This window comes from Phaethon aethereus, assembly GCF_964289735.1.
Source record: "Phaethon aethereus genome assembly, chromosome: 2".
Taxonomy (NCBI): Eukaryota; Metazoa; Chordata; class Aves; order Phaethontiformes; family Phaethontidae; genus Phaethon; species Phaethon aethereus.
The window spans coordinates 167,447,295-167,473,702 of NC_138582.1; the positions used below are offsets into that span (position 1 = coordinate 167,447,295).

The 26,408-nt window shown below is 38.8% G+C and overlaps 1 protein-coding gene across 1 annotated transcript; it reads left to right on the top strand.

Moving 5' to 3' along the window:
* The first annotated feature begins 966 nt into the window (after nucleotides 1-966).
* GHRHR (growth hormone releasing hormone receptor) lies at nucleotides 967-19,178 on the top strand. The gene is made up of 12 exons (XM_081996298.1): nucleotides 967-1,054; nucleotides 1,680-1,787; nucleotides 2,973-3,073; nucleotides 6,175-6,272; nucleotides 8,046-8,178; nucleotides 9,085-9,238; nucleotides 11,365-11,425; nucleotides 12,162-12,231; nucleotides 13,831-13,922; nucleotides 14,653-14,782; nucleotides 16,286-16,327; nucleotides 18,667-19,178. Exons 1-12 carry the CDS (start codon nucleotides 982-984, stop codon nucleotides 18,787-18,789), a joined length of 1,185 nt encoding a protein of 394 aa, XP_081852424.1. The 5' UTR covers nucleotides 967-981; the 3' UTR covers nucleotides 18,790-19,178.
* Nucleotides 19,179-26,408: the final 7,230 nt, after the last annotated feature.

Below are 26,408 nucleotides of genomic sequence, written 5' to 3' on the forward strand. Positions count from 1 at the left end.
TCGCTTTCTTTGTGAAAAACAGACATATGTACTTTTGCACAGTGGGTACACCCACAGCAGTTGTGTGTAATAGCCGGCTGCAGACCGTGTCCTTTGGTGGCCAAGGTACTTTGGATCCCATCTAATTCTCTTGTGTAAGCACAAGTCTAAATAAGGACTAAAGCAACTAAAAGTTTCGTGCTGTAAAAACACTGGGTGCCAATTTTTTTCTTTACACCAACATACCAAACCAACAAATGCTTCGGTGCAGAGTTTTTTTCCAAAGAAAGGAGTTTTGCCTCCCACCCTGTGTAAAGAAAGGCAGATGGCAGAAAGGACAGAACAGATTAATTCCTTTTGGAGTGAAGAACTCATTCCGAAGACAATTTTGCAGTAATTGTGTGTGGTTTCAAGATGTTGCTTCCTTGGAGGTTGGCAGGGGCATGTCTATGCTGAGTAGCGGATGGGCTCTGTAGCATGTCCTGCAGTGCTGGGCCCTTCATTGTTAAGAAAAGGAGACCATCCAAGTGCACTCTGTCTCCCTGGGTCCAAATTTAGCAGGGGCTGAAGTCAGGGTGCAAATGAGTCCTGCACTCAAACCTGGGCCCTAGCAAAGAGATCTTTCATTATGAAAATAGCCAGCTAAATCTTACAAACTTTCCAGTACAGATCTGTGGCTATCCTCTTCTGACAGCTATACTGCCTAAGGATTTGCTCTGATGTGAAGTAGCACAGCTCAACTGCCTTTGACGGAGCTCAGCTGGATTCGTCTGCTGAAAGCATTGCAATTTGTGCAGAGCCAGGGGCACCCTTTGCTAAACCCTAAGCTAGTCTTCTATGTCCTTAGTTAGCTTAGTTAGCTGTCCAACTAACAGCCTTGTTAGTTGCAAAAGTGTGTCTGGACTTAATGGCTCATAAGATCCTACCCAACCCCTTCTTACTAATCAGATGAAAATCCTCTCCCTGTAGGTTGCTGGGAATGTCCACCCAGAATGTGATTTTATGACAGAGCTGAAGAAAAAAGAGGCTGAATGTCTGGAGGACTCAGAAGTGCATGGGAATGCAACACCACCAGGTATCCATGTGTGAGGGATGAAAAGAGTGACAGAGCAGCAACACCCTACCAGGGTCAGGACACAGCCATACTGCCAATGTGCATGTTCGAGTGTTTTACTTATTGTCCCAAATCCCTGTTTTCTGGGCAGCTCTTCTTCCAACTACTCCCATTCCTTTCAATTCTTTTTTTCAACATTTTTTTCACATTCAAATGTGGATAGGTAACCTATCTGAGTGAAGCCTTCTGTTCCTGTCCTATTCCTTCCCCAACTGGATACTATCGTGGCATCATGCTTGTTATGTGAGGATATATTGATCTTTAAAATTAGGGTAACCCCTTAATAAGTACTGAAATCTGGTCTTTCTTCCAGCATCATTCTCCCTCCCATTTCCACAATGTCTTGATTTATTGCAGTATGTTTGAAAAACCACCCCAGTCTAACACAAGGGATCTAAATAAAGCAGATTAAATTGTGCTCTCGAGGTACTTATTTCTCACTATAGAATAAAATTTGTGGCTAAACTATTTTTTATAAGATATGTAAAGGGTGGAGGGTCAAAGTTTAAAAAGTTTTTTAAATTATTTTTTATGTTGATCAAATATAATTATGCTTAAAAAAAATATACTTCACTTTCTGTCTGAGGTTGCAAGAGAATTTGGGACAAATTACTGTGCTGGCCAGAGGCAGATGCTGGAGAGATTCTTGCCTTACCGTGCCCAAACATCCTCTTTCACTTCATGAAGGAGCCAGGTGATGTGCTATCATGGTTGTACTCCTATTGTTGTGTTGCATGCCTGGCAAGACCACTTCTAAAAATTGGGGGTGAAGAGTTGCAAGTTCCTGCTCTCAAGTTGGATCAGAGCGTTACTGCAAAGGTTTCAGGAGGATCTGAGGGAGCTTAGCAGTTCTTCTCGTATTTTAAGCAGTATCCATAACTGTATATAATCCCATAGTCTGTGGTGAAGCCTTGAGCCAAAGAACACTGAAATCAATGAAGTGATTTCCATTGGTTTCCATAGGCTTTGGGATCAGCTTGTTGCATGAGTTTTCTAGAGCTCATATGGGGGTTGTCTAGGTCAGAATTTAAGCCTGGAGCTTTATGAGATTTATACTCTGGTTAGTGTGGGATGAAATGAAAGGCAGAGGAATGAATAATGTGATTGTTCTTTAAGACCAAGGTTGGAGATACAAAGCAGAATTTTGTCATTGAAGTAGCATGTGTGTTGGGTCAAATGCAAGACTGTGCAAACTAATGCCTTTGTGACTGCTTAGTCTCTGGGTGAATATGGCTAGGAACAAACTGCAAGCCCATAAGGAGGAAATGAACTTCCAGGAAAGACCTAATTCTTGGCAGTTCCACAAGAAAAAGAAACTGCAAAACCCAACCTCTGCCTCACCCAACACATGCTAGTTATAAATGAGGAATAAAGAAAATCCCTTTCATCTGTGCAGATTCATTTCCTGCCATGGGATTCTTTTACTTCATCTTCATCTGACTCATAAATCTTTTTATGGAAACATGTTATCCTCATGGAATAAACTGCAAAGAAAGAGTAAGCCCCAAGGAAAGTGGGAGTGAGAAGGGGTACATTGGAGGGGTGAGTGCTGAACGAGGCAGAAGTCTGATGGAGCAGTGCTTCCCAATCTTCTTCAATGGACTTCCTCGTCCCTGATATGATTTCTTCCTTACCCCTTCCTACCTCTACCTCTGTCACCTCGGTTCTCTCACTTCTTCCCATTGTTTGTCTCCAGGTAAAGTGAAAAGATTTGCATCTGACTACCTAAATGTACACATGCAAAATGTCCTATCAACTCTGTGAAATGTTAGTGGAGATGATCCTCTCCTCCCGGTACTAGCAAAAGATCTCCAACTGGTTTTTATTTTCTGTGTTCTGTGGTTCTTCCTCAGAAAAAAAATAAGTGCTTCTCTTTCAGCTGGGATAATAAAAAGGAACTGCACAAAGAAAGGCTGGTCTGACCCATTCCCTCCCTATCATATTGCCTGTCCAGTAGAAGATGAGATTCCGCTTGAAGAAGTAAGTTTAATTAAATAAATACATGTGTGTGGTGTGCTGACGTTAAAGGATTCCTTTCTATTCCTGAAGACCACTGCAAAGGGAAACTCAGCTGAAGCTGAAATTTCTTACCATGAATGGAATACAGTTCAAATTTTACTCTAGTCACTTATTTTGGAGAATTGCTAAGGATGTTTTATTTTTCAGGTACAAGTGTGTAATAAAAATAAAGCCAGCTGCAAATTCCATACAAACATGCAGTTCTGTTGATCTTGCTCACAGATATAACAGCTAGAGATATATCACAAAGTGTTCATAAAATATGAATTAAGACATTTCAATAATATCAGTCAGCAAGATGATTTTGTGGCATCACAGCATCAGTGCAGCAAATGCACTGTCATACCACCACTGTTCCAAACTCAGCAATATCTAAGGACAGGACAGGTTTCTCGTTTCTCATCCTGCCTAGCATAAAATAACAAATTCAACTAGGAAATAAAAATTAAAAAATCTTTCAAAATCTGCATCTTTGTAATGCAGATCAGAATTTGATATATTGCTTCAGTTAGATTTACACAGTTGGTGATAATTAGAGTTTATCTGTACAGGAAAAAAATAGTGCTTGATTTCTAACTAATAAGGATATAAAGATATTGTATAGATGTGTTTAGCTTCCTGTAACTCCTCTTTCAGGGAAGAAAAGCAAGCCCAAATACTATACCATATTTTAATGAAAAATACCACAATCCTGAAAATTGTTATGGTTGCATAAAGCTTCTTTTGTGATCGTGTTTTACTGTCTTATTAGCTACTGTGGAGAAAATGAGGAGTAACTCAGTGGAAAGAATCTGAATAAATCTCCACTAAGATAAAACTGATAGAAAAGAAGTAGAAATCACTTTAAATGATTAAAAATTAGTTGTGTAGTCTAACTCTAGATCTCTACCTTTCCTCTGTACAGGAAAAACACTGCACTTTTCTCTTTATTTGTACAAGTTAGGTGAATACTATCCATTTCTGTCCACTATAGAGAGAATGAAAATAACATTTAAACTGTAGTTGATGAAGTCCATCCAACCTGCTGGAGAGCATTTAATTATATCATCATGGGCTGACTTCTCTTGTCTTCCCACTACTTTTTGTACTGACTACTATTACACTGTTTAACTCAAACTTCCTTTCCAACCTCTAAGCCACAGTACCTGCTGCTCTCCATAAATAAATGCACTAAAATGCAACTCTTCTCTTTCTTTCCTTCTTTTATTGCTTCCTCACATTTCTGGATGGAATGTAAATGAGTCTATTGGTTTTTTTAGTAGTAACCCACATTTTACCTCAAGGTAAACTCCTCAGTTATAGGTTTATCCACTTAAGGGTTTGATTATTTTCTGTGTTTTCCAAATTTGGTTTGTAAGTGAAGGTTGCCAACTAAGGTCAGCCTAGCACAGCTTTGATATGTTTCTTACGGAGTGTTGCCTTCCAGACTTACGGCTACCTTTGTCGCTCTGAGGAACTTCTCTGAGCTCTTGCTGAAATTGTGCGTAGTCAGGTATACGGGTAATCACAGATCATCCACCAGACAGAAAAGGGCATTATGAATGGTTTCCACATCATTTTACTTCATCAATCTCAAAAATTTTTTGTGTAAGGCTAAGCTAATCACGACACAGTGGATCTATATTAGTGCTCTGGTCAGGATCAGGTGTGAGCTTTTCAAGGAAATCTCTTGGTTCTCCCCACGTACTGCATTTAGACTAAGGGGTGCTGTCAGAAAGGAGGATTCAGCCTCCTGTGGATGAAACTAACCTGGAAGACAAATGCAGGGTGCACCTAGTGTGTTCTGACCAATGATAAAAGTTCAGCCTGTGGGATTAGACTATGGTTAGTCCAAAATGCACACAACATGGATGTAGGGTCCTCAGCACCGAAGGTTTCGCTTTACTAAACCAGACCTATTGACCTACGCTTGTTAAGGCAGGTGTAGTGGTACATACTTTTCTTGCTGGCAGAAAGTGGTAAGGTCTCATCTTGCAATGAGTTGAATTGACTTCTGGGGGTGTTGTTTCCCTTCGTTAACTAGAAAAAAAACAGGAAGAAAAGAAAGAAGAAACAGGATTGTGTTAACAATTAAACAGTACAGTCCTGTGGCCATGCTCTCACACTGCTCATTTTACTATAGACTCAGCTGCTCATGCTTAGGCAGCTAATTTTTAAGCACCTAATATAAATGAAATTAATCCTACCCAATGTCAGCCTTAAAATGCCTTAAAGTGATACTTAAGGCTCAAAACAAGTGTCTGCCCTTCCCCACAGTGAACTGTAGCAATGCATTACATAGCTGTGTAGATTTTAGGATGTAAAAATATTGAAACGGGAACCAAGAGACAGACCATGTTAGAATGAGGGGAAAGATTTGCAGCCTAGAGCTTATTCATTCTATTTTCTGCTTCCATGTGTGATAGCTGAAGTCAGTTTATCTTCACTCAGAGATCATGTCTGAGAGAAGTGCCATTTAAATTGAAATGGATTTTGATTGACATTCTGACTGAGTAACAATTGAGTCTGGAAGCAAGAAGAAAGAGGAAAAAAACAACCCCAGGAATAAAAACCACCAACACAATAAAAATGGAAAAGAAGAATAGGCAGCAAAGTTGTAAGTAAGGAAGCAGAACGAAGAAAAGTGGAGCAACATAAGGAAAGGCTGACAGAATTCTGTATTCATCATGCAGCCAGCTGCCAGCAGGATTGTCCTACTATTGCTGTGGAGAAAACATGGGATAAAATGTGGTGCTTATAAAAATGCGTTAAGAGTTTTTACAATGCCTTCATGGAAGACTGACTTAGTTTTTTATGGGTTTATGAATGGGCAGGAAATCATGCTGATCAATACCTGTTTCTTTATCAAACTGGGCTGTATCCACATAGCTATGGAATGGGTCTTCATAAAAGAAGCACAATGAGCGATTTCAGTTGAATTTTGCTGTGGGATTAAAAGGGGGAAAAAAAGGCAATCAGGGTTGTGAACAGATTGGAAGCACCAAACAAAGCAAAACTGACAGAATAAGTAAAACAGCTGTCATTTGGTTGCAAGTTATATGACAAGTAATTCTCTTTTATAGCAATCCTACTTTTCTACTATAAAGATCATCTACACTGTAGGATACAGTGTATCTATCACCTCACTCATTATTGCTGTGGCAGTTCTTATTGCATTCAGGTATGTAAAATTATCTTCTTACCTTGATTCTTTTAATAGTTCTTAGTATTTTAGACTGTATGAGCCAACATCAGACATAACAAAGTAATACAGATAGAAATCCAGAAGAATAAAACCAAAAATTTCTGGCCATATTGGTTTAATAATATTGAACTGAGGTGAAAAATGAAATGTGATCAGAGCGAGACAGACATAAGAATAATCAGAATGGGGAAATAAACCCCGACTGTCTATTGGTAAAAGTCAGCAACCCACTTTGATCCTAAATAAACAATAGATAAATTTGCTTGCTTTAGCTGGAATAAAGATTATTTTTTATAAACTACGTGTGCTTGCCTTTTATGGCTTCAATGAATTATATATTAAGAAGAAGAATATACACAAAGAACTCCATTCTGAATCAATGTTCCTGTGGCACTGTATATATTACTACTGAAACGTTTACAACTAAAGATATGTTTTGAAATTTAGGCTCTGAATTTGGCTCTGTTTAGTAAGATTTCTTTCCTAGTGAACTATTAGGCATTTTCAGGTATAATATAGAGTATCTAGAGTAAAACTGACTGTTTATTTTCTCGTTTAATGTAAATTGGATGTTTACTGCCATGCAGGATTTATTTTATTAATCTTTGTTTATTTCTTGTATTTGTGTAAGACAAAAAAAGGGGTTTACTATTATGCTGTCAGAAACAGTTTTCTCTAGGGAAAGTTTTTTGACCTCTGTTGGTTCCTAGCTCATGCCTGGAAGTCAACAGATATGTTTATTGACATCCACTCTGACCTCAGGAAAACAAACTAGGCCAAATAAGGGGAAAGAAAGAAACAATGGACATAAAGAGACTTAGCAATAAGGAGGAAAAAGTTACAGTAACAATGGGGTTGGTATTTGAGTTCAGTAATAAAATTCTGCACGCTCGAAGTAAGTGAGCTTTATGGTTAGGTGACCTTGAGATTACTGGATCTGAATGGAGTTCAGCTTTTAATGGGGTTCTTTGCTAATCAGCTAAAGTCTTCAGCTCCAAATGAAAACAAAGTTGAAGCTGTAGAGCTTCTCCAAAAGTCTGCATCTAATAACAGTCAAAAAAATGAATCTGAGTTAATGGAATATGAGAATTCAAAGAACAGTAGATGTGAAAGAGAAAGCAGATGTGCCAAATTGTTTTAAAGCAATTATCTGCATTCAGTTAATTCATAAGAGTAACTTTGGTAAATTAAGGAAGAATTCTTTAACTCTGGGTAAGGCAGTCTGCATAGAGACTTGACACCATTTAACTCACCCACAGCATTTTACTGTGTAGAAAATCTTGCTAAGTAATCGTTACCCTGTTCTTTGAGAAAACTGTCTAGGTAGTCCAGGATACCTCTGCCTGCTTGTTCTTGGGAGTGGTTTAACCACAGTCAGAATTGTATCAGTAAAGATCAGTCCTCAAATGTACGTTTCTCTTGGCCCAAAACTAATGCCAACCAAAAGCCTGGCTCAGGTATACTGAACACAAACTAAAACTGGGATTCCTGGAGTTTGGCAGACCAGATACATAACCAGGGTGCCACCTAAAAAGGAAGGAGGTTGAAATGCAGACTGTGGGTGAATTGCTTTACATGAGGAAGGTTTCTATCTCTGTCTGCCTGCAGAGAGAGCGGAGTGGATGAAAATGTTCTTTCTATACGTGCCTGGAGGTACCTGAGATGGAAGAAGGACTTACTGCGTATTTGAATTACTGCCAGTACAAGTCAGTTAATTACCTCAGAAGCACATTTCTTCTTTTTTTCCAGGAGGCTTCGCTGTCCCAGAAATTATATCCATGTTCAGCTATTTTTTACTTTTATCTTAAAAGCTATTGCCATTTTCATTAAGGATGCTGTCCTTTTCCAAGAGGAAGACATTGATCATTGCAGCTTCTCTACAGTAAGCACATGAAAAGCAAGATATTGTGGTACTTGATGTTTCCGCATACCATCTATATATGGTTTCACTTTTTGTTGCTATTTTTTACTACTTAACTTTTTTCCTTCTAATCCTGTAGTGAAAATTATATAATTATTTTATTCAGTATATTTTATCGCCATATGTGTGCACCTCAGAACCTCTACATTCTGAATACATCAATCTGTGATCCTGTAGTACTCTAAACCAGATATAGACTTCACCATAGAAAAAAGTAGTATCATTACACTGTTACCCTTCTATAATCTGAAGCCTAAAATTGAAGATTTCTGAGTACCTCATAACACAACTTTTAAAAGGTGTTTCTTCTGGAAATGTTGGATTTCATGTTCTGACTGGAGGTTCTGAATTGTAAAGCAGAAGACATGCAAGGTACTAGCAATCAACTTTGCTTTGCCCCAGCCACAAATATTGGCAACATGGCAATGGTTTTCAAACAGAGGTTTATGGGATGATTCTTCTGCATTGCTCATGGCCACACAAAAATTTCACACTGAGCTTAAGTAGGAAAGTGAAATATGATGGGTCCTTGAACATACGTTGTCCAAGGGCTATGGAACATTTGACTCTACTCATATAAGCTACACTGAAGACAGTGCATTTGTGGGAGAAATCACATGCTTGGGAGATCAGACTATATTTCTAGCATAGAGATATAAACCAAAATATAGCAGAGATTGCAGGTTATTATGAAAGACTTACTATTCAGAAAGCCATATTACATTTAAAGCTTTCCTTTCAAACATGCATGTAATTGTGAGATCTTCTGTATAGATCTCAGCCATAATTACAGATACCTATTGCCTCTGCAAATCAAACACATGTATGCACAGGTAATGCCAAAACTATGACTTTCCTATTCCCTAGACTGAATGCAAGATCTCAGTTGTTTTCTGTCACTACTTCATGATGACAAATTTCATGTGGCTGCTAGTAGAAGCTCTTTACCTAAACTGTCTACTGCTTTCATCTCTTTCTCATGGAAGAAGATATTTTTGGTGGCTTGTTCTCTTTGGCTGGGGTAAGTAAGGCTCTTACATGAAATTAATAAAAGGCAAGATGTTACAAAAGGCTTTATCCATCCCATTAAAAATACTGGATATGGAATCTAGTCTGACTAATTAAAGTGCCCAAGCTTGGCATGGCTTTGATTTTATTATTACATACATACTAGTGAGGAACAATCAAGTTTTTTAAATATGATATTAAAGTCCCTGTGAAAGAAGTGGAAAATGAAGTACATTTGGGAACCCACAGAGAGAGATCCAGTCCACTTAAGCTTCTTCCACCCACTGAAAACACAGATTCCTCTAAGGAACTATCTCAAATACTTAAGTTAGGTGTACCTTGCTTCAGTTCATGCAAGAATATAGTTACATAGTCTTCTTTCTGAGAATGGGTCCATCTGGAGACATAGCAGGCATTTTGTAGTCCTGATATTGCTATAGCCCATCTTTTTCATTGGGCAATTGTGTGAATAAAGGAGGTCTATACACTAAATAACACTGCAGGCATAAGACAGCAACATCCTCACTCCTTTTTCTTGTAGTTTGCAAGAAATCTAATTGTTCAGACCTTTGTTGTGATTTAGAAATCAGAAATTAAGTGGCTTCCCCCATAAAGTTTCTGCATAAGGGAAAAAGGTTTTAGATATGGATCTGGACAGGCTGGATTGATGGGCTGAGGTCAGTTGTATGATGTTCAACAAGGCCAAGTGCCAGGTCCTGCACTTGGGTCACAACAACCCCATGCAATGCTCCAGGCTTGGAGAGGAGTGGCTGGAGAGCTGCCCGGCGGAAAGGGACCTGGGGGTGCTGGTTGACAGTGGCTGAATATGAGCCAGCAGTGTGCCCAAGTGGCCAAGAAGGCCAACAGCGTCCTGGCCTGTGTCAGCAATAGTGTGGCCAGCAGGAGTAGGGCAGTGATTGTCCCTCTGTACTTGGCACTGGTGAGGCCGCACCTTGAATCCTGTGTTCAGTGTTGGGCCCCTCACTACAAGAAGGACGTTGAGGTGCTGAAGCGTGTCCAGAGAAGGGCAACAGAGCTGGGGAGGGGACTGGAGCACAAGTCTGATGAGGAGCCTCTGAGGGAACTGAGGTTGTTCAGTCTGGAGACGAGGAGGCTGAGGGGAGACCTTATCGCTCTCTACAACTACCTGAAAGGGGGTTGTGGTGAGGTGGGTGTTGGTCTCTTCTCCCAAATAACAAGCAATAGGACAAGAGGAAACTGCCTTAAGTTGCCCCAGGGGAGATTTAGATTAGATATTAGGAAAAATGTCTTCACTGAAAGTATTGTCAAACACTGGAACAGGCTGCCCAGGGAAGGGGTTGAGTCACCATCCCTGGAGGTATTTAAAAGACATGTAGATGTGGTGCTTAGGGATGTGGTTTAGTGGTGGAATTGGCAGTGCTAGGTTAATGGTTGGACTTGATGATCTTAAGGGTCTTTTCCAGCCTAAATGATTCTTTGATTCTAAGGATTCTAAAAAGCAGAGAACTCTGTCCTGAGGATATATGACATGTGAATGCACTTGCCGAGGGGAATTTTTGGTCTGTTCAGAAAGGCAGTCCATGACTGTTGCCACCAAAGGTTAATGTAGGCCTGACAACTAAGCAGACTGAATCACTTTTTGTGTTTTAGGGAGACTTCAGGTGCCTTTTTAGGAAGATGTAAGGTAGGCTGCATCACATTCTGTGTTTGTAAAGTGGTAGTATTACTGTTATTTTAAGACTTGGTAAATTCTATTCCCCAATATTTTGTCATGCAAAAAGCATGCTTACTAAATAAAATTGGGTTTAATGTGCTATCTGCACACAAGTGCTAACTTCAGATGAGATCTCATATGTGAATTGTGTTTGTGTTAGTAAGAGGTTGCAGGTTTAGTCCTCTGTGGCAGAATTATATTACATGCAAAGTGTGTCCCTTTATATCTTCACAGTGATGCATGACCAGCAAACAGTCAATGCCTTAACTTTTTTCATTCCATCATGGGTTTTAGGAGATTTCTCTTTAGGATTATACCATGAGTCTAAAGGGTAATTCCAGTTCTGAAAATGAGTGGTCTGTATCATCACAGCAGAGTTTCAGTTGACAACTTTTGCATTAATTGATGAAACTAGATAACCACAGTTTTTGTTTAACTAACAGGTTTCCCAACGCTTTTCACACTTATGTGGATATTAGCAAAATTCTACTTTGAAGACACAGCGTAAGTCATTGTTTCCTACATTGTTCTAGACTCCTGGCTTATATTTTTAAAATAACTATAGTGATGAGAGCTTATGTAATTTCAGTTACATGGGAAAATAATGTCAGTATATAACCCACCTTTCCCTACATCACCGAGTAGATTAGTGCCTGTGGTAGAGTTCTGCATTTCCATTCCACTACGGACATAGTGAATGGGGATTACAATCTCCATTAGAGTATATTATGGCAATGATATTGTAATTATGCAAGGGATCCCTCCCAGGAACCTGAAATATGTATTTGTGCTACGATAAAAAAAAGATATTCTAACCAGATAAGCAAAGTAAGGAAGCAAATTTTGTGAGTTTCTGATACAAAATACCTTTTGATATTTCTGAAGCCTGGAGTGCTCACTATTTTACACAGACAAAATGTTTGATGTCTTAAATGACTTTGAAGAAAAAAGCTATATCTTTAAATCAGTCACAGCATCATCTGTTTAAGTCTTTTGTCAGAGCTGTTGCATCTATGGCTGTCATTTAACATATCGAGATGATTAATTCTTTTTGAAAAGAGTAGGATAATCTGTAAAGAGTATGTCCTGTTCAAAGCAGAGTTTAAATACTTGGATACTTGTGCTATACCTGCAATTCCACAAAAATATCTCTCTTCAGATTTTCACTCTCACTGTTAGGTGGTGTCTTAATTGTAGCGATTACATACATGTCTTTCTAAACTTACTGTTATTTTCCTAGATGCTGGGATATTAATCAAGGCTCTCCATACTGGTGGCTAATCAAAGGACCTATTATAATTTCTGTTGGGGTAGGTACCTCCAAGTTTGCCAACATTAATTAGAAGAAAAAAGGTTTTTAAATTAAAATCTGGTTATTTTTTGCTGAAATATTTTTTGAAATAAGAAAATGGAATGGTAGAATTTCTACTGTAAACTTGCCTACGTCCAATGCAAACTAAACAGAGGCAGAGGACTGCCTCCCTCTCTCCAAGCAAAAAACCTTCACATAAATGAAAGATTACATGGAATTGCCAGTTTGGTTGAAATTAATAACAGCTGAGAGGTTAAGCCATCCTTACAGTATTTGAAAACAGAAGTTTTAGATTAAGAGTCCACAATCATCCATACATTTTAATACAAACTTTCAAGGGCAATAGGTTTCTATCCATAGGTGATGACAACAATAACGGTTCTTGAGCCTGACATTTATTGAATAAACTGATGGGCTTTAAATGATTATTGTGTATGATTATTCCCACATGTCATTAAACCCAAGAAATGTTTGAGAAAGAAGCTAATGGATGACCCTAAGGCCATCTACCAAAAACTTGATTTAATCGGCAGACAGTTGCATACAAGTATGGCATATATAGGCAAACAATGTGAATGAAGAATCTCAAGTTGAATTCTGGTCATAGTTTGTCATGTTTTAATAAAACATTACATTTCCTTCTACCTCCATTATTTTTCCCCTCAGTAGTGCTCCTCTGACATCCACATTTGAAGTCAAGAGATTCAGGGGATTACAGTGGTGATTTTTTCTGCTGGAATGTACTTAAGGCATCTCCAATGGATAAAATGAGATTGGACTTTCTGGTGAAATGTGGACATTCTTAGGGAAAATCAAGCATTCAGCATCACCTAAAGAAGAGCTGGTGTGTACGGACACACAAAAATGCATAGGGAGAAACACTCTGATTGTGGAAAACTGAGCAACTTCACAGATTTTGGTAAAGCTGTAGAATTTGTTTCTACAAATTACACCTGTAGAAAATTTGATTTGCAGGTTAGGATTGACCCTAGATAGTTTTGGATCTTAGCTAATGCTCCTCAGTTCTCTTCAGAGTCAACAAAGAGAAATATGCATTTTGGGTATGTGATTCATCTGACTTGTAATATGTGTCTATATTTGGAAGAGAGGACTCGCCCCAAACTCCACGTGAGGCTCTGTTGGCTATACTGGCTGGGTCTCCTTTAACTACAAAAGGAGAACGGCATGATCAGCTCAGATGCAGACATGTAGTTGTAGATACCTATATTTAGTTAGAAGAATTCTACTAACATTGTCTAAAGATATTAGCCATAATTTAATGCAATAACCATCACAAAAGAGAATCAAAATTATATGAGTTACAAAAAATAAAGATTCACGTAAACTGTTGACAAAAATAGTTTACTTAAAATCCAATTCTCAAGTTTTCATCTTCAGCAGCTATTTCTTTAAGAACAAATGTAACCTATTGAGATGCTTGAATGCTGTCAACAGGAATGACATTAATAATCTTACACTGGTCTCATTGAAACTGCACAATTTACATAACAGAAGTAAAACCCCAGATTTTCATCACAAAGTTTTACATGCGAAAGTAATCTTTTTTTTTTTTTCTCCCCAAAAATATTGTGAACAGGTCAATTTTGTCCTATTTATCAACATCATCAGAATTTTGCTGAAAAAACTAGACCCTAGACAAATCAACTTCAATAACTCTTCTCAGTACAGGTAGTGTATGGAATAATAAAAAAACCCACAATTATTTTTACCTTATTTTAAACTTGTATCATCTTTTCTAAAATGAGAAGCACATGTCCAGTGTCACAGACAGGTTTAGTTTGTCTGGCATTACATTTTAGAAAGTCCCAACTTTATCCCATTCCCAAGGAAACTAGTCAAAGGGTGAGATTCATCTCACCTAACAGTGACCATGTAAACATGATGGATTCAGATCAGTTCAGATGTCTACCTTCCAGTCACCACCAATGAAGAGATTAGGAAACCAGTAGATGAATCCACATTAAATCCCTGATTTAGAGTAGGATAAATTACTCTCTGTAGATGCCTTTTCCTGTACATGAACATATTACTTCTTGTGTATTTACTTACAAATAAATGCCAAATTTTCAATGGCTCTGGTGGGGCAAAATATATTCTACTTTTTTGTGTTTTCCTCAACAGCAATCTCATTCAGAAAGACAGAATGTCAAAATACCATAAGAAAAGCCATAAGCATGGTATTGCCATGAACATGGTATTGCCAATAAGGCAATGTGTCAGAAATCTACTTCTGGCTAGTTTCTCATTATGCTTTCTGTCCAGCACTAGTCCCAAGAGATATGAACTTCACATGTAGGTATTTAGATCCTCTTTTTAACTTCTGTTCATTACTGTCGCATGCATTAGTCTTTACTCAGGAAAATAATATTACCTTACTTCTTCTCATGTCCTGTGCTAGACGTCTCTCAAGGTCAACTCTGCTTCTAATTCCATTATTTGGAACCCATTATATCGTTTTCAACTTTCTTCCGGAATATACTAGCCTGGGGGTTCGCCTTTACTTAGAGCTCTGCATTGGATCTTTTCAGGTAAAATGAGCACAGAGGTTTCAGTTCCTTCTTAGTAGATTTTCTAATTTAATCTAGTGTTCACATGACAACTAGTGTTGCACAAAAAATCATTGGATCCTGAAGCTACTGTTTCCTCACAGAGTTCATGGTTCTTTGCTGAGTTACAGTATCTGGAGATGTGACCTACCTCCTATCTGGCTGTAGGGTAGACTGTATATTTGCAGATTTTTTCTTTCAGTCTTTCAGGTGCATGTGTAAATTGGGCCAAAGTCAAGCATAGAAAACCTTTTCTACTAGTGGTAATCCACATACCTTCCCTGATTTCACTGACAATCTCATTTGGGCTGACGTTAAATTATCCAGGGGCAATCAAAGCTGTAGGTCCACCCCTCTTTCAAATTCTTTTGGCCAAGAATAAATTGATAAGCAAGCACATAAACACAGAATAGTGACTGATGCACCTATCGGACCCGTACAGACTACTGCTGAGGAATGCTACGTGCTTTTCCCTCCTGAGCAGGCAAAATATTTGGTGTACTTTGGATGCCCCCAAATACTCTGAATTGACAGACAGGGTATGGACAGCTTGAGGAGCTGGGTGGCAGCTAGAACAGCTGCTGGGTCTGCTCTGACATACCCTCCAGGTGGCTTTGCCACCTGAGTTATGAGCAAGGCAGCACGCAGCTGCCCTTTGCTTTCCCCCCTTTCCCGGTGCTGCACCTCAGAGTCTGCAAGAAGCGGCTGTGGGCAATCCTACCGAACTTCACCAGGAAGCATACCTCCCTCTGAGTGGTTGCATGGCATCATTCGTCAGTGTGCATCACTGAAAATCCAGCAGTTGTGCTGGCTTAGCCCTCTTGAGGTTTTAATCCATTGTGTCAATCCCGTCCAATATACCCTGCACACCTAAATCCTGATCCTCCCTGCTTAGAGTTGGTCTCCACTGAGTTAATTAACAATGTAAGGAATAATTAAAATGAATAAAAGGGTGAGGTGTTTAGCTGGTATCTGATCACGTATGTCCATTGACCTCCTAGGATTTTCCTGGGTTTATCTCAGTTCAGAATCTTAACAATTTAATCGGCCAGAATTTGATCTCATCTGATACACTGCAAAGACATGGATGTTGACTGGATAGCTGTATCCACTCCATCCATGGATCCCCTTACGAAGTCTGTATTTCCTTACTGATTAGCACTGTGTAAAGAATTAGCTCACAGGGTGTTTGGCTGTAGAATGGGCTGTACTTTTGTAAGCATATTGTGGGAGAACTTCAGTTGCCGTATCATCTGTTCTTGTGAATTCATATCGCCTTACAGAACTTACCTTGGTGAAATGCCACTAACTAGTTAATTATCTGGCTGATCACCTTTATTGGAGATACATAAGGAATTTTCCAATTTATAACAATACTCCAACTTATAATGATGCTCATTAATTCACACACACAGTGCCATCATGAAGTCAGATAGTGCAAGTGGCTTTTTCAAACACTCAACTTTTAAAACTTTTTTTTCCCAGGGATTTATTGTAGCGGTTCTCTACTGTTTCCTGAACCAAGAGGTAAGGGACCTATATCTTTACAGTATTGCTTTAACTGGCAGATATATAAAGTCAATAATGTTTCATACAAGCAGATAATCAGATATTTTAGTTTCTTAAGAACTAACGTGGGAATCAATGATGTTGAATTTTATTTCAATTATCTTCATGGGAATGAAGCCATCTAGTGGAGGAATGAACTTTTACCACTTTGCTCTTCCATCAAGAATTTTTTATCCTTTCTGCACATACTATAGCAGGGCTTGGGAAATCCATGCTAAGTCTGGACCTGAAAGTACAAGCTGCTGCAGTGATGCAAAGAGATCTCCTGTTACTAAAAGTCTGCGATTAAATTGAAAAGAAAAGAAATTTATGTTGATTGTCTCATACCAAAATATTATTTTCTAGTGTTTTTAATATCCTTATGAACCTTCCCAGTATTTCTTCATGTGGATAGATCTCTTTTTCTATTTAGAATATGTAAGTCAGAATTTTACTGTCGATTGGACAGGAATCATTTCACTTACCTTATTAGCCAGGTGCGTTTATATAGTCTAAACATTGTGATAAGGATGCATCTTAAATGAATTATACAGGCAACATAACAGTTTATCCTCCATATTTTGGAATGGGTTGAAACCCTGGCATTTCACCCTCTTTTGTGACTACAGGGTAGCTGAGTATGACTGGGATTCACTTTCAAACTAACACTAAGAGTTTACTGGTTTCTACCTGCAGCTCCTAAAAAGGGAGAGCCTCCTGATTCATGTATGCTACCCCACAGGGCATCCCCTAGGGTGTCAAATGTGTATTTAGGAGGTGAATCCTGCCCCTTCATCACAGCACGTGAAACTTAGAGAGATATTGAAAGGACCAAGTACCCTTGTCTGTGTTAGAGACCGCTGACCTACTATAGACTCCTTGGGTTGTATTGACTAAATGGCCATTTTTCAAGTTTAAAGTCTAGGGCTGACTAAGCTTGCAAACAGTATGTAACTGTCTGCGTGTTCCATGGTGCACACTTAATTGATAATTTTGTCAAAAATTTCTGAAATATTAAAATGTATCTTCCCATATGTTAACATTTCTTAGCTTTCAGTTGAGTTTACAGCTATGAATTGTTGACTGCTCTGATGATGCTTGTGCTCAGTTAACACTCCTCTTCACTAGTCTATTAATAATCTTTTTTTATTATTAATCTCTTTTTTTATCGTAGATATAGTAGATAAGCTTTACATCCAGCTTAACATCCCAGCTGTGCAACATACAACACTTCAATTTAGAAATTTCCTTCCTATTAAACATCTCGGAAGGTACAGTTCTAATGAGAACCAGATGTGAAAGCAGGCTTTAGTGGCTGGTCTCGACCCACCGTATGTTTTTGTGAACATGCCAATGCATGGTACAGATAGTTGTCAAAAACAGAGAGCAAATGTCTCCTGATTGCTGACGGACTTCACTTTGTGGTCTTAAATAGCAAAGTAGTATTATTTCTGCCACAGATTGGTGAGTGTCAGTTAAGAAACTTGATGCAGATTATACTTTTCTAGAAACAGATGGCAACAAGACAACATCCCTTAACAACTGAGGAAGAGCAAGCAATGTGGAGAGATGTGTTTAATTGTGTAGGCAACGTTGGTGAGACCTAGAATAAATTTTCAAAGGCATATTTAAAAAAAATGGGAGAAGTTATGAAAAAAAAGCTGGGAAAATATTCTAGTGCTGGAGAAAATATTTCATAGTGCTAAAGTTAGACACCTCAAGCTCTTTTCTTTCCCAGAAGACGATTGAGGTGACTTGATCATGCATAAAGATGTCAAAGCGTAACTACTCTGATGGGAGAAAGTTACTTAGTGATGACAGATTTTTCAGTTCAGCAAAGGAAGGTGGACTGAGGATCACCAGGTAGAAATAGAAACCAGGAAAGCGAAAAATGGAAGTGGGACTTTTTTTCGTATATTCAACTGTGTGACAGCACTAATAAAAGACTTTCTTGGGCCCATAGTCATTGAGTAGGAATGCAGGACTGGGTGGACTCACATAGAGTATGTCCTTGCTGCTTGAGAGGAAGAGTGAGGTTCATTTACTCTTTTCAGCGTGGGAGGCCAACTCTGAGATAGCCACACCAGACATTTTCGTCAGTGCAGAGAGATGAGCATGCTGAGACAAGCTAGATGAAACATTCTCTGGAAGATCCTACTTTTCTCTATCAGCTAGAAAGGAAGCCTAGAGGAACTAACTTGGACTGAGATGTCTAAATTTTACCCTTCTCTAGCCACCATTTCTGTCTTTGCTCTTTCCCACCAGTCTACTCCCAAGCAGTATTTGACCACAAAATAGCATTCTCCTTTCCTTTTGAGGTACAAGCGGAAATTGGCCGGAGGTGGCATGGTAAGAGATATGGACTTATGCCAGTGTGGAGGAGGACAAGATGGACTGTGCCGTCTAGTTCTGGAGTAAAAATGACCACATCTATGTGCTAAAGATAGCCTCAGGACCTGGAGTAATCACATGCAAAAGCCCAATTAGGAAAAAAAAAAAAAACCACAAACAACCTTAAAGATCCACCAAATGTAATGACTGCAGCTTATACGGAGCAAATTGGAGGAGGATCCACTTCTGTAGCAGTTCTGCCCATTGGATTTCTTTTGCAGGACAAGCATTGCAGTGACATATTATACAGTGACTGGCTGATTAAAATACCCCTCTCATTGACATGTTTTGCACCACAGCAAACCCAAAAGTCACTTCTTCTTGGTTCACTTCCTGTGCATTTTCACTGATGAACCATATAGCATAATGTGTCTAGAGAGCCGACACCAGTAGTACCCTTCAGTGACACCATAGATGACCAGCTCTGGAAACTGGTATTCCATCCTTACACAATGGGAAACGGAGTCTATCCAGCTTGTTCAAGCTTTGTTCCTTGTTCTGATTCAGTAGACATGCAAATGAGAAACCAAATGTCTTGTTAAACTGCAGGACAATGACTAAAAAGTCCTCTTATATTGTCTTTTCATATTGTCTCTTGAGAAGCAAAAAGATTCAAAGTTCACAATAAAAACCAATACACTTTCATGTTGTGGTGTTATTCCAGTAGCTACAGGTTAGAAAATTTCTGACAGCTAAGTAGCAGAAAGTGGAGGTGTTGGGAGGCTCTATAAGATAATCATTACGGAATAACTGCTCTTTGCACGTAAGTTAGAAAGAAAAGCAAGCTTTTGCACAGAAAGAGAATGAGACCCAGAGGAGATGGACTAGGAGACTGCTAGGAACACTGCTAAGTATTTTCTTATGTGTGATTGTTTTGCTCTCCAGTGTTGTAAAATATTCAGAGGCTTGAAAATAAAGTTGCATTCCCAGTGTTTGCACTTGAGGGCATTTGTTTGTTTGTTTGTTTTGTGGTGTGTTTTTCTGTTGTTGTTTTTTTCCCCAATGGTAGTTGTAACCTCTAGCGTAATAGATTGATTAACCTTTTTTGATGGGAACATGAGGGTTTGGAAAGGAGTGAAGAAAGTTAAACTGTACCAAACAGTGAGGACTATCAGACTGATACATTTTTGCACTGCTCTTCTGGACATTTCAGTGACCTGCCAAGTTCGATTAAACAACAGAAATGATAATAGAGAAAAGTGGATTTTCCATTTTCCTTTCTCTATCCAGGTAATTACAGCTAACTTGAAGAATTGGAATGTTATGCCATCTAGTTTTTACGTAAAAGCTGACTTCCAAGGATGTGTTTTCCTCTTTCCATTAAAAAACATCGGTATTCTCCTTGTTTTTTCTTCCATCTGTGAAAAATACAGCAATGGCTGAATTCAGATCTGAGGGAGCAGTGGGAGGAAGGTGTTTATTTCCATTTCTGCAGTGACTCTTTGGAACACATATTACAATGTGGGGTCCAAGATATTGTTTATATTGGTTTCTTTCCTTTATTCAGAAGGATTCAAGGTGAGCTGGATGGAAGCATGCGTCAAATGGTTGGTGATCTGTTGAAAGTCAGAGACTAACAGAGAGATGAGTATGCATGGGTTTCAGTGTTATATAGCACCCAGCTAATGTGAAAAAGTGGCACAACCTGTAAGCATGAGTGTTGAGGTAGTTGAATGAGTCTTCTTTCCTGGAGATGGGTGTTTTTCAGCCTCAAAATGATCATGGTCTCTATGAGCTAGAAAGGAGACCAGAGTAATAACTCAACTAGGAAGTCTACATTTTACTCATCTCTACCCATATATGCTTAGACAGAAAATTTCTTACAGCTGCTGCATTTCTGTTGTATAATTGTGAAGTGACAAATTTACTCTGGAGATCATCATATTCCGTAACTGGAAGATAAAAGAAGAGATGATAAAAAAAAATAAATTTCTTTCTTCTGTTGAACAGATCAGCCATTGTCTGGCTCAGCTGACTTCTGAATGTGTGATGGCATTTTCTTATCTTCATGTCTCAACCAGTGATATAACATGTCATATTAAGACCTGTAAGTCTTGACTATATCAAATAGATTTTCTGGCTTGTAATTAAGTCCTACGATACTGAAATGGTGTTACCATGATGACTTTGACATTAACTGTGAACATTAATAACAGATATGAAGGCATGTGAATACGTGGACTTCTCAGGGCTTTTGTTCTCTGCTTTTATAAAAGCCTGAATTAAGGGCTTGGCGCCAAATCCCTCTGAATTATGAATACTGTCAGTCTATCCAAATAATTTCTGTCGTCTTTGTATCATATATAATACAGACAATTATTTGGCTGCATTCAAGTATCTGCAGCATCCATTCTCACCTAAACAAGGCTATCAAAAACTAGGTCTTTGTCCTTTTCTAGTCATCTCAGCTTTTTCTAACATGAACAGAGGCAGGAATCTTCAGAAAACATTTAATTCCTTCCTGAAATAAATAACCACTATGGGGGGAATATTTTCCTGTCGGACAGCTGAAACCGGAAACACAAATGTCTAAAATCAGAAAACATGACTCTATTTAAGTAAGATATTAATATCAGTTATGACTAGGCATGACATGGATTTTAAGGTTGCATTATATTTTTAGCAAATTCAATCTTGATTATAAAGTGTTAAGCAGAATTTAAAAACTTAAGAAATTTTCAATTTTTCAAGAAAGAGTTGCACTGAATTTAGATAATTTTTACTGAGCTTAACACTAGCTTAAGAGCACATGCACACTTATGAAATTAGATTATGTTTCTGCAGCTTCTCGTCTGTCACTTGCAAAGTTTGATAAAACAGGTATGAAAAGTGTGAGTAACAGAAACTCCTTAACCTTTACAGAGTAAATTATGCTAAGTATGATTTACTTTCACTTGGAGTAGGGCCAGAGCAATGGAAAACTGACCTGAAGATAGAGAATAGTTTCCAGGGTGTGCAAATTGCTACAGGTTTTACACTGCAATGAGTAAAGGCAGCAGTAGAAAAGAGCTTCCAGGCGCGGTGGCTGTGCTGATCTCACTCCAGGCTGCAGCAGAAAAAAAGACCAGCACTTTTAGCTTCATCTGCCAGCTTAGGTGCAACTTAAGTCATTTGAACTTGGCTTTTATGTTGTATCACAACTAACTGTATAACAAGGATTAACTCCTTCTACCCTCAAAGACACCGGCCAGATTCCTAAAAAGATGTAATATTTTTGACATCATTGCATCACTAAAGTCCCCATCTTCCTTTTTTTTTTTTTTTTTTAGTGGAAATACCTCACTGCAGAGTGTTTGATTAGTTTCTTCTACATTACACATTCAGGTAACATTTGCTACCTAACATTGGTCCCAAATCCCTCTGAATTAAGAATACTGTCAGTCTGTCCAAATAATTTCCATTGTCTCTGTAGCATATGTAACATAGACAATTATTTGGCTGCATTCAAGTATCTATCTGCAGCATCCATTCTCACCTAAATAGGGCTATTAAAAACTAGGTCTTTGTTCTCTTCTAGTCATCCCAGCTTTTTCTAACATGAACAGAGGCAGGGCCTAATGACTCTTGTCCATCGGTTTTCTCCTAAATTTTTTTATCTTTTCTTGGTCAGGCACTCACCCTTTTACGATGTTTTTTTCACTCTAGCTTAGTGCCTTACCTTGCTTCCCCACACAGTGTAAGTGTTAAGAACTTCAATGGCAACCAATAGCAACGGCTCTCCTACTAACAGTATATATTTTATGTTAACAAAATGAAATGGTGCATCATATAGTGACTAACAGTGAAGAGTTTTGGTTCTTCTCTCTTTATCCATCATCAAGGCAAGGCTGTTATTGTTGTTTTTACATTACGAAATCATGAAATAATTTCAGATTTGAGTGAAGAAAGGGCAGCTTTTCAGTGTCTTGTTTTATTTGAATTATGGTTAAATCTGTAATACAGTAAACATTTGGCACCTCTATCCAGGGGTGTCCTACAGGGATAAGGACATTGGCCTTATTGTAGGATGCTGTAGAGAAGAAAAAACATAAAAATACTAGAAGTGGCCCAAAGTGTTTAGTGAGCTTTAGATTGATTATTCAAATAAAAACCCTAGTAGCAAAATTTGTTATCTATCTAAACCAGTTCGTACCTGAAACCCTTTCGTGTTTTAAGATCTAAGGTCTTCTGTGTTGCCTGTGTGTATCTGTAGGAAAAGGGATAATAGACTGAGAACAAGCATGAAACATCTTTTAATTCTAACGTTATGGTTCCCTGATGATCAGGGAGAGGTCTGGAAATTGAAACTGAGATCAGTCATGCGTAATCCACATCATCTTTCATTGCAAGAGAGAATTATATCTATATACTATCTAGTTTGAATTGTGCTCTCATATTATCAAATTAAGTTATTAACATGGTATCCTTAAGGTGAATGTCTTGCAATTATTCATAAAGAATACCGCTTTTAATCAGATCTTGCCTACTGCAAAATATGTCCAAATGTTGGTGAGTTTTCTGGTTGGTGAAAATGATTTTATAACATACTATGAAAATCTTATAACGAGGGAGCTTAAAAAGAGAATTGCAGTTTGTATGAATGTTTCATTACTTTTATGCTTGCAGAACATCAATGTCGTTTAGTCACAAATAAAAATGTATCATGTTCATATTTTATGTCATAATTTTAAATGAATAGCAATGTTTATTTATGTTGGTTCAATAATAAGTGTTTACTTATTTTGGTTCAAATGCTATCAATTTTAATACATATTAATATTTTACAATATGAGAAAAGAAAGTGAAAAGATTATATGTCCTTTCATGTAGCAATAGGGTTTTCCTGCCATTTTGTATGTGATTGAACAAAACTGCTGTATCAAAGTGGACAATAAATACCTTTATTAAAGAGACAGAAGCACATACAATAAATCCTTAATATTGTACATACAAATGTCTGTAATAAATGCGTGTTTCTTTATTTTCCCTATTACAGTTACTTAACTTGACAGACCGTTTTATCTGTATCATAGTCAGTCATGTGCAGAGCTGTCTGGATGATGATGACATTCCTTGCTCCAGACTTAGTTTATATAGTCCTTTCTTCTGGTCAATCCACTTCCGAATTGGAGGGCTATATGTATCCATTTCCTTTTCCCAAATTCAACTTGGATCAGACTGTTCTCTCGCTGCTTTTTACGTGTTTAAAATATTAGCAAAATTATTCTTTTCTTTTTGGAGCTACCTATTATGCCACAGATGGAAAATATTCACTGAGCCAAATTTCACCTTGAACTTTGATAGAGCTGTGTTAGGGAGGTGGGAAGAAGCAACCTGAAGAGGACCTTTTCCCTTTCTCCCGTGACAATGAGTGAAGAAGAAATGACTAAGCTAGATTCCCCATAACCAGGACAAACAGCTAGAACTACACCATTAAATTAGGAATGGGATTCACCTCTAGCTGCTGTAGCTAAGCCAAGGTTAGGAAATGATAAGAGGGTGAGGTAGTGGCTCCCCTGCTCTGCCCAAGCACAAGCTTTGTTTTAATAACTCAGATTGGTTTCCAGCCAGATCAGTTCCTTCACCCAGTTGACTATGTCTGCATGAGTGCTGATATCAGCACACAGAAAATTGTAGAAACACCTTTTTTGGGTAATAGCATTAACTTCTGATGATTTGAAGTGATTTTAGAAAGTAGAGAAATATCCACACCTAATTCACACTAAGTGCATTAACTGGTTAAGGATTTTCTCCATCTCCTTACTAAACAGGTAACAACAATGTGTAAAACAGAACACTGAGTCCAAATCAGCCTGATGGGAAAAAATACATGATATTCTGTTTATACTGTATTAACTGTGCTTTTTTATCCAGTAGGGTCTACAGAACCAAGGTCAAATTTCATAAGGGAACATAAAAGCATGTTAAAGGAAAATGAGCAGTGTCAGCATAGAGGTGAGAGGGTTTTTTTTTTCCTTGAAAAATTCCCTCATTTCCTGCACGACACTGTTTTACAAAGCCTTGCCAGACATGCAAAATTTGCATGGGTTCAAGACAAGATTGGACAAATGAGTGCAAAATTTGGAAAATGCCAGAGACGTAAGTGGGAGTTGCTCAGGGAAGAAGTATGTATGCCTGCCCTGTGCTTGCACTCTTCCCTAGGTGTTCTGGCCACCATCGGTGACAAGGTACAGGCTAGACCTGATGTATGTTCTGATCTGCTCGGAGGGTGAACAAACACTGCCGGTCAGAAAGTTGTAAAGTGAACTTTCAGTGAAAATATTTGCCACCTTTTCTAGCGTAAAAGTAGTTGTGTTGCAAAGTGTCCATGCTAGAAAACAAGCTGGGGTGGGGGGAATTAAAATACGGTATGATTACCCTGAAAACAGCCCAACTTTTCTTGGGAATTAAACCCTTTATGTGTTTTTCCGAGGAGGTGAAAGAGGGGACACAAACTGTTTCAGAAATAGTGGGCAAGACACCTTCAGTGTTCCGTTATTGTCTCTTTCCTGTGATTGCAATGTGGTTCTGTCCTCAGTTCCACTGGTGTCTAGGCTACTTTATTTTTTTATGACTTCTTCTCAGGTAATGATGTTATTTAACCTACAGATTACAGGTTAGTTTTCTGTTATTCCCATATGTACTATTTATATATTTCTCTTAGTCTAAAGACACATCATGACTCCACTAGATGGCAGCCGGGACCGTCACAGACTTCATCCCACTTAAACCGGATTATATTTTTGACAGATTCCCTTGACATTTACCAATTAAGATGTTCCATTCAGTGGATGAATTATTTGACCATCTTTCCAGTGAAACCCTCAGCACTCGGTACAGCACCGACGGACTCCACTATCCGTCCTGCTGCCAGGACATGACACCTTTCTTTCCCTTTCTGCTTGCCTGGGATTGCTGAAATGATCATAAAGGCACCTGGAAGCCTCTCTGCAGGGTAGTGCCGTGTGTTTACACCGGAGGTCCCTTAGTAGGTCAAGCCCAAGGTGCCCTCGAGGCCAGCCGGTCAAGCCTTGTACAGGTTGTGAGACTGCAAATGTGGCTTCAGGCATGGCTGAAGCTCATACTGACCCCTGAGCGTGGTCTACAGGCTCCTGGACCAGCAAACATGACTAGAGAGCAGCCTGAAAGCTGCTTGCAAGGCCACCGTTGACTGACAGCGAAGTGGAATATGTATCATTTCACTTTTACAGCCACACTGGAGATGGCTCAGGGTCATAATGGCTTTCCATAGCAGGCTATAGACATCTCCAAGCACAAAGAGAGTCCCTCTGGGGACTGCCATGTCTCCTTGCATTGCCGGTGAGAGCTTCTGGGAAGAGATGGACTGCTGTGGGTCTATCCCCTCCCATTTGGACAGATGACGGAGAAGCAGGCAGATGGCAGAGTTGACAAAGCAAGAGCTGAATCATTTGACTGTATCAATCAGTGCCTCAGCACTAGCGTTTGAGTGAAAACAACTCCTGCCAGAAGCCGGGCACTCTCAGGCTACACCCCATCAAGCAGCGAACGTGGATTTGGTGCAAAAGCACCTTGGGTACGGGCAGCAGGATTGCTGTGGTTGTACAGAGCTCAACTCATTCAAGCTTTAAATCTACCTGAGATGCCAAGAAAAAAATGGAATTAACAGCTGACCTAGGCTTAGTGCCACAGCTGCTGGGCTGTTCACAGT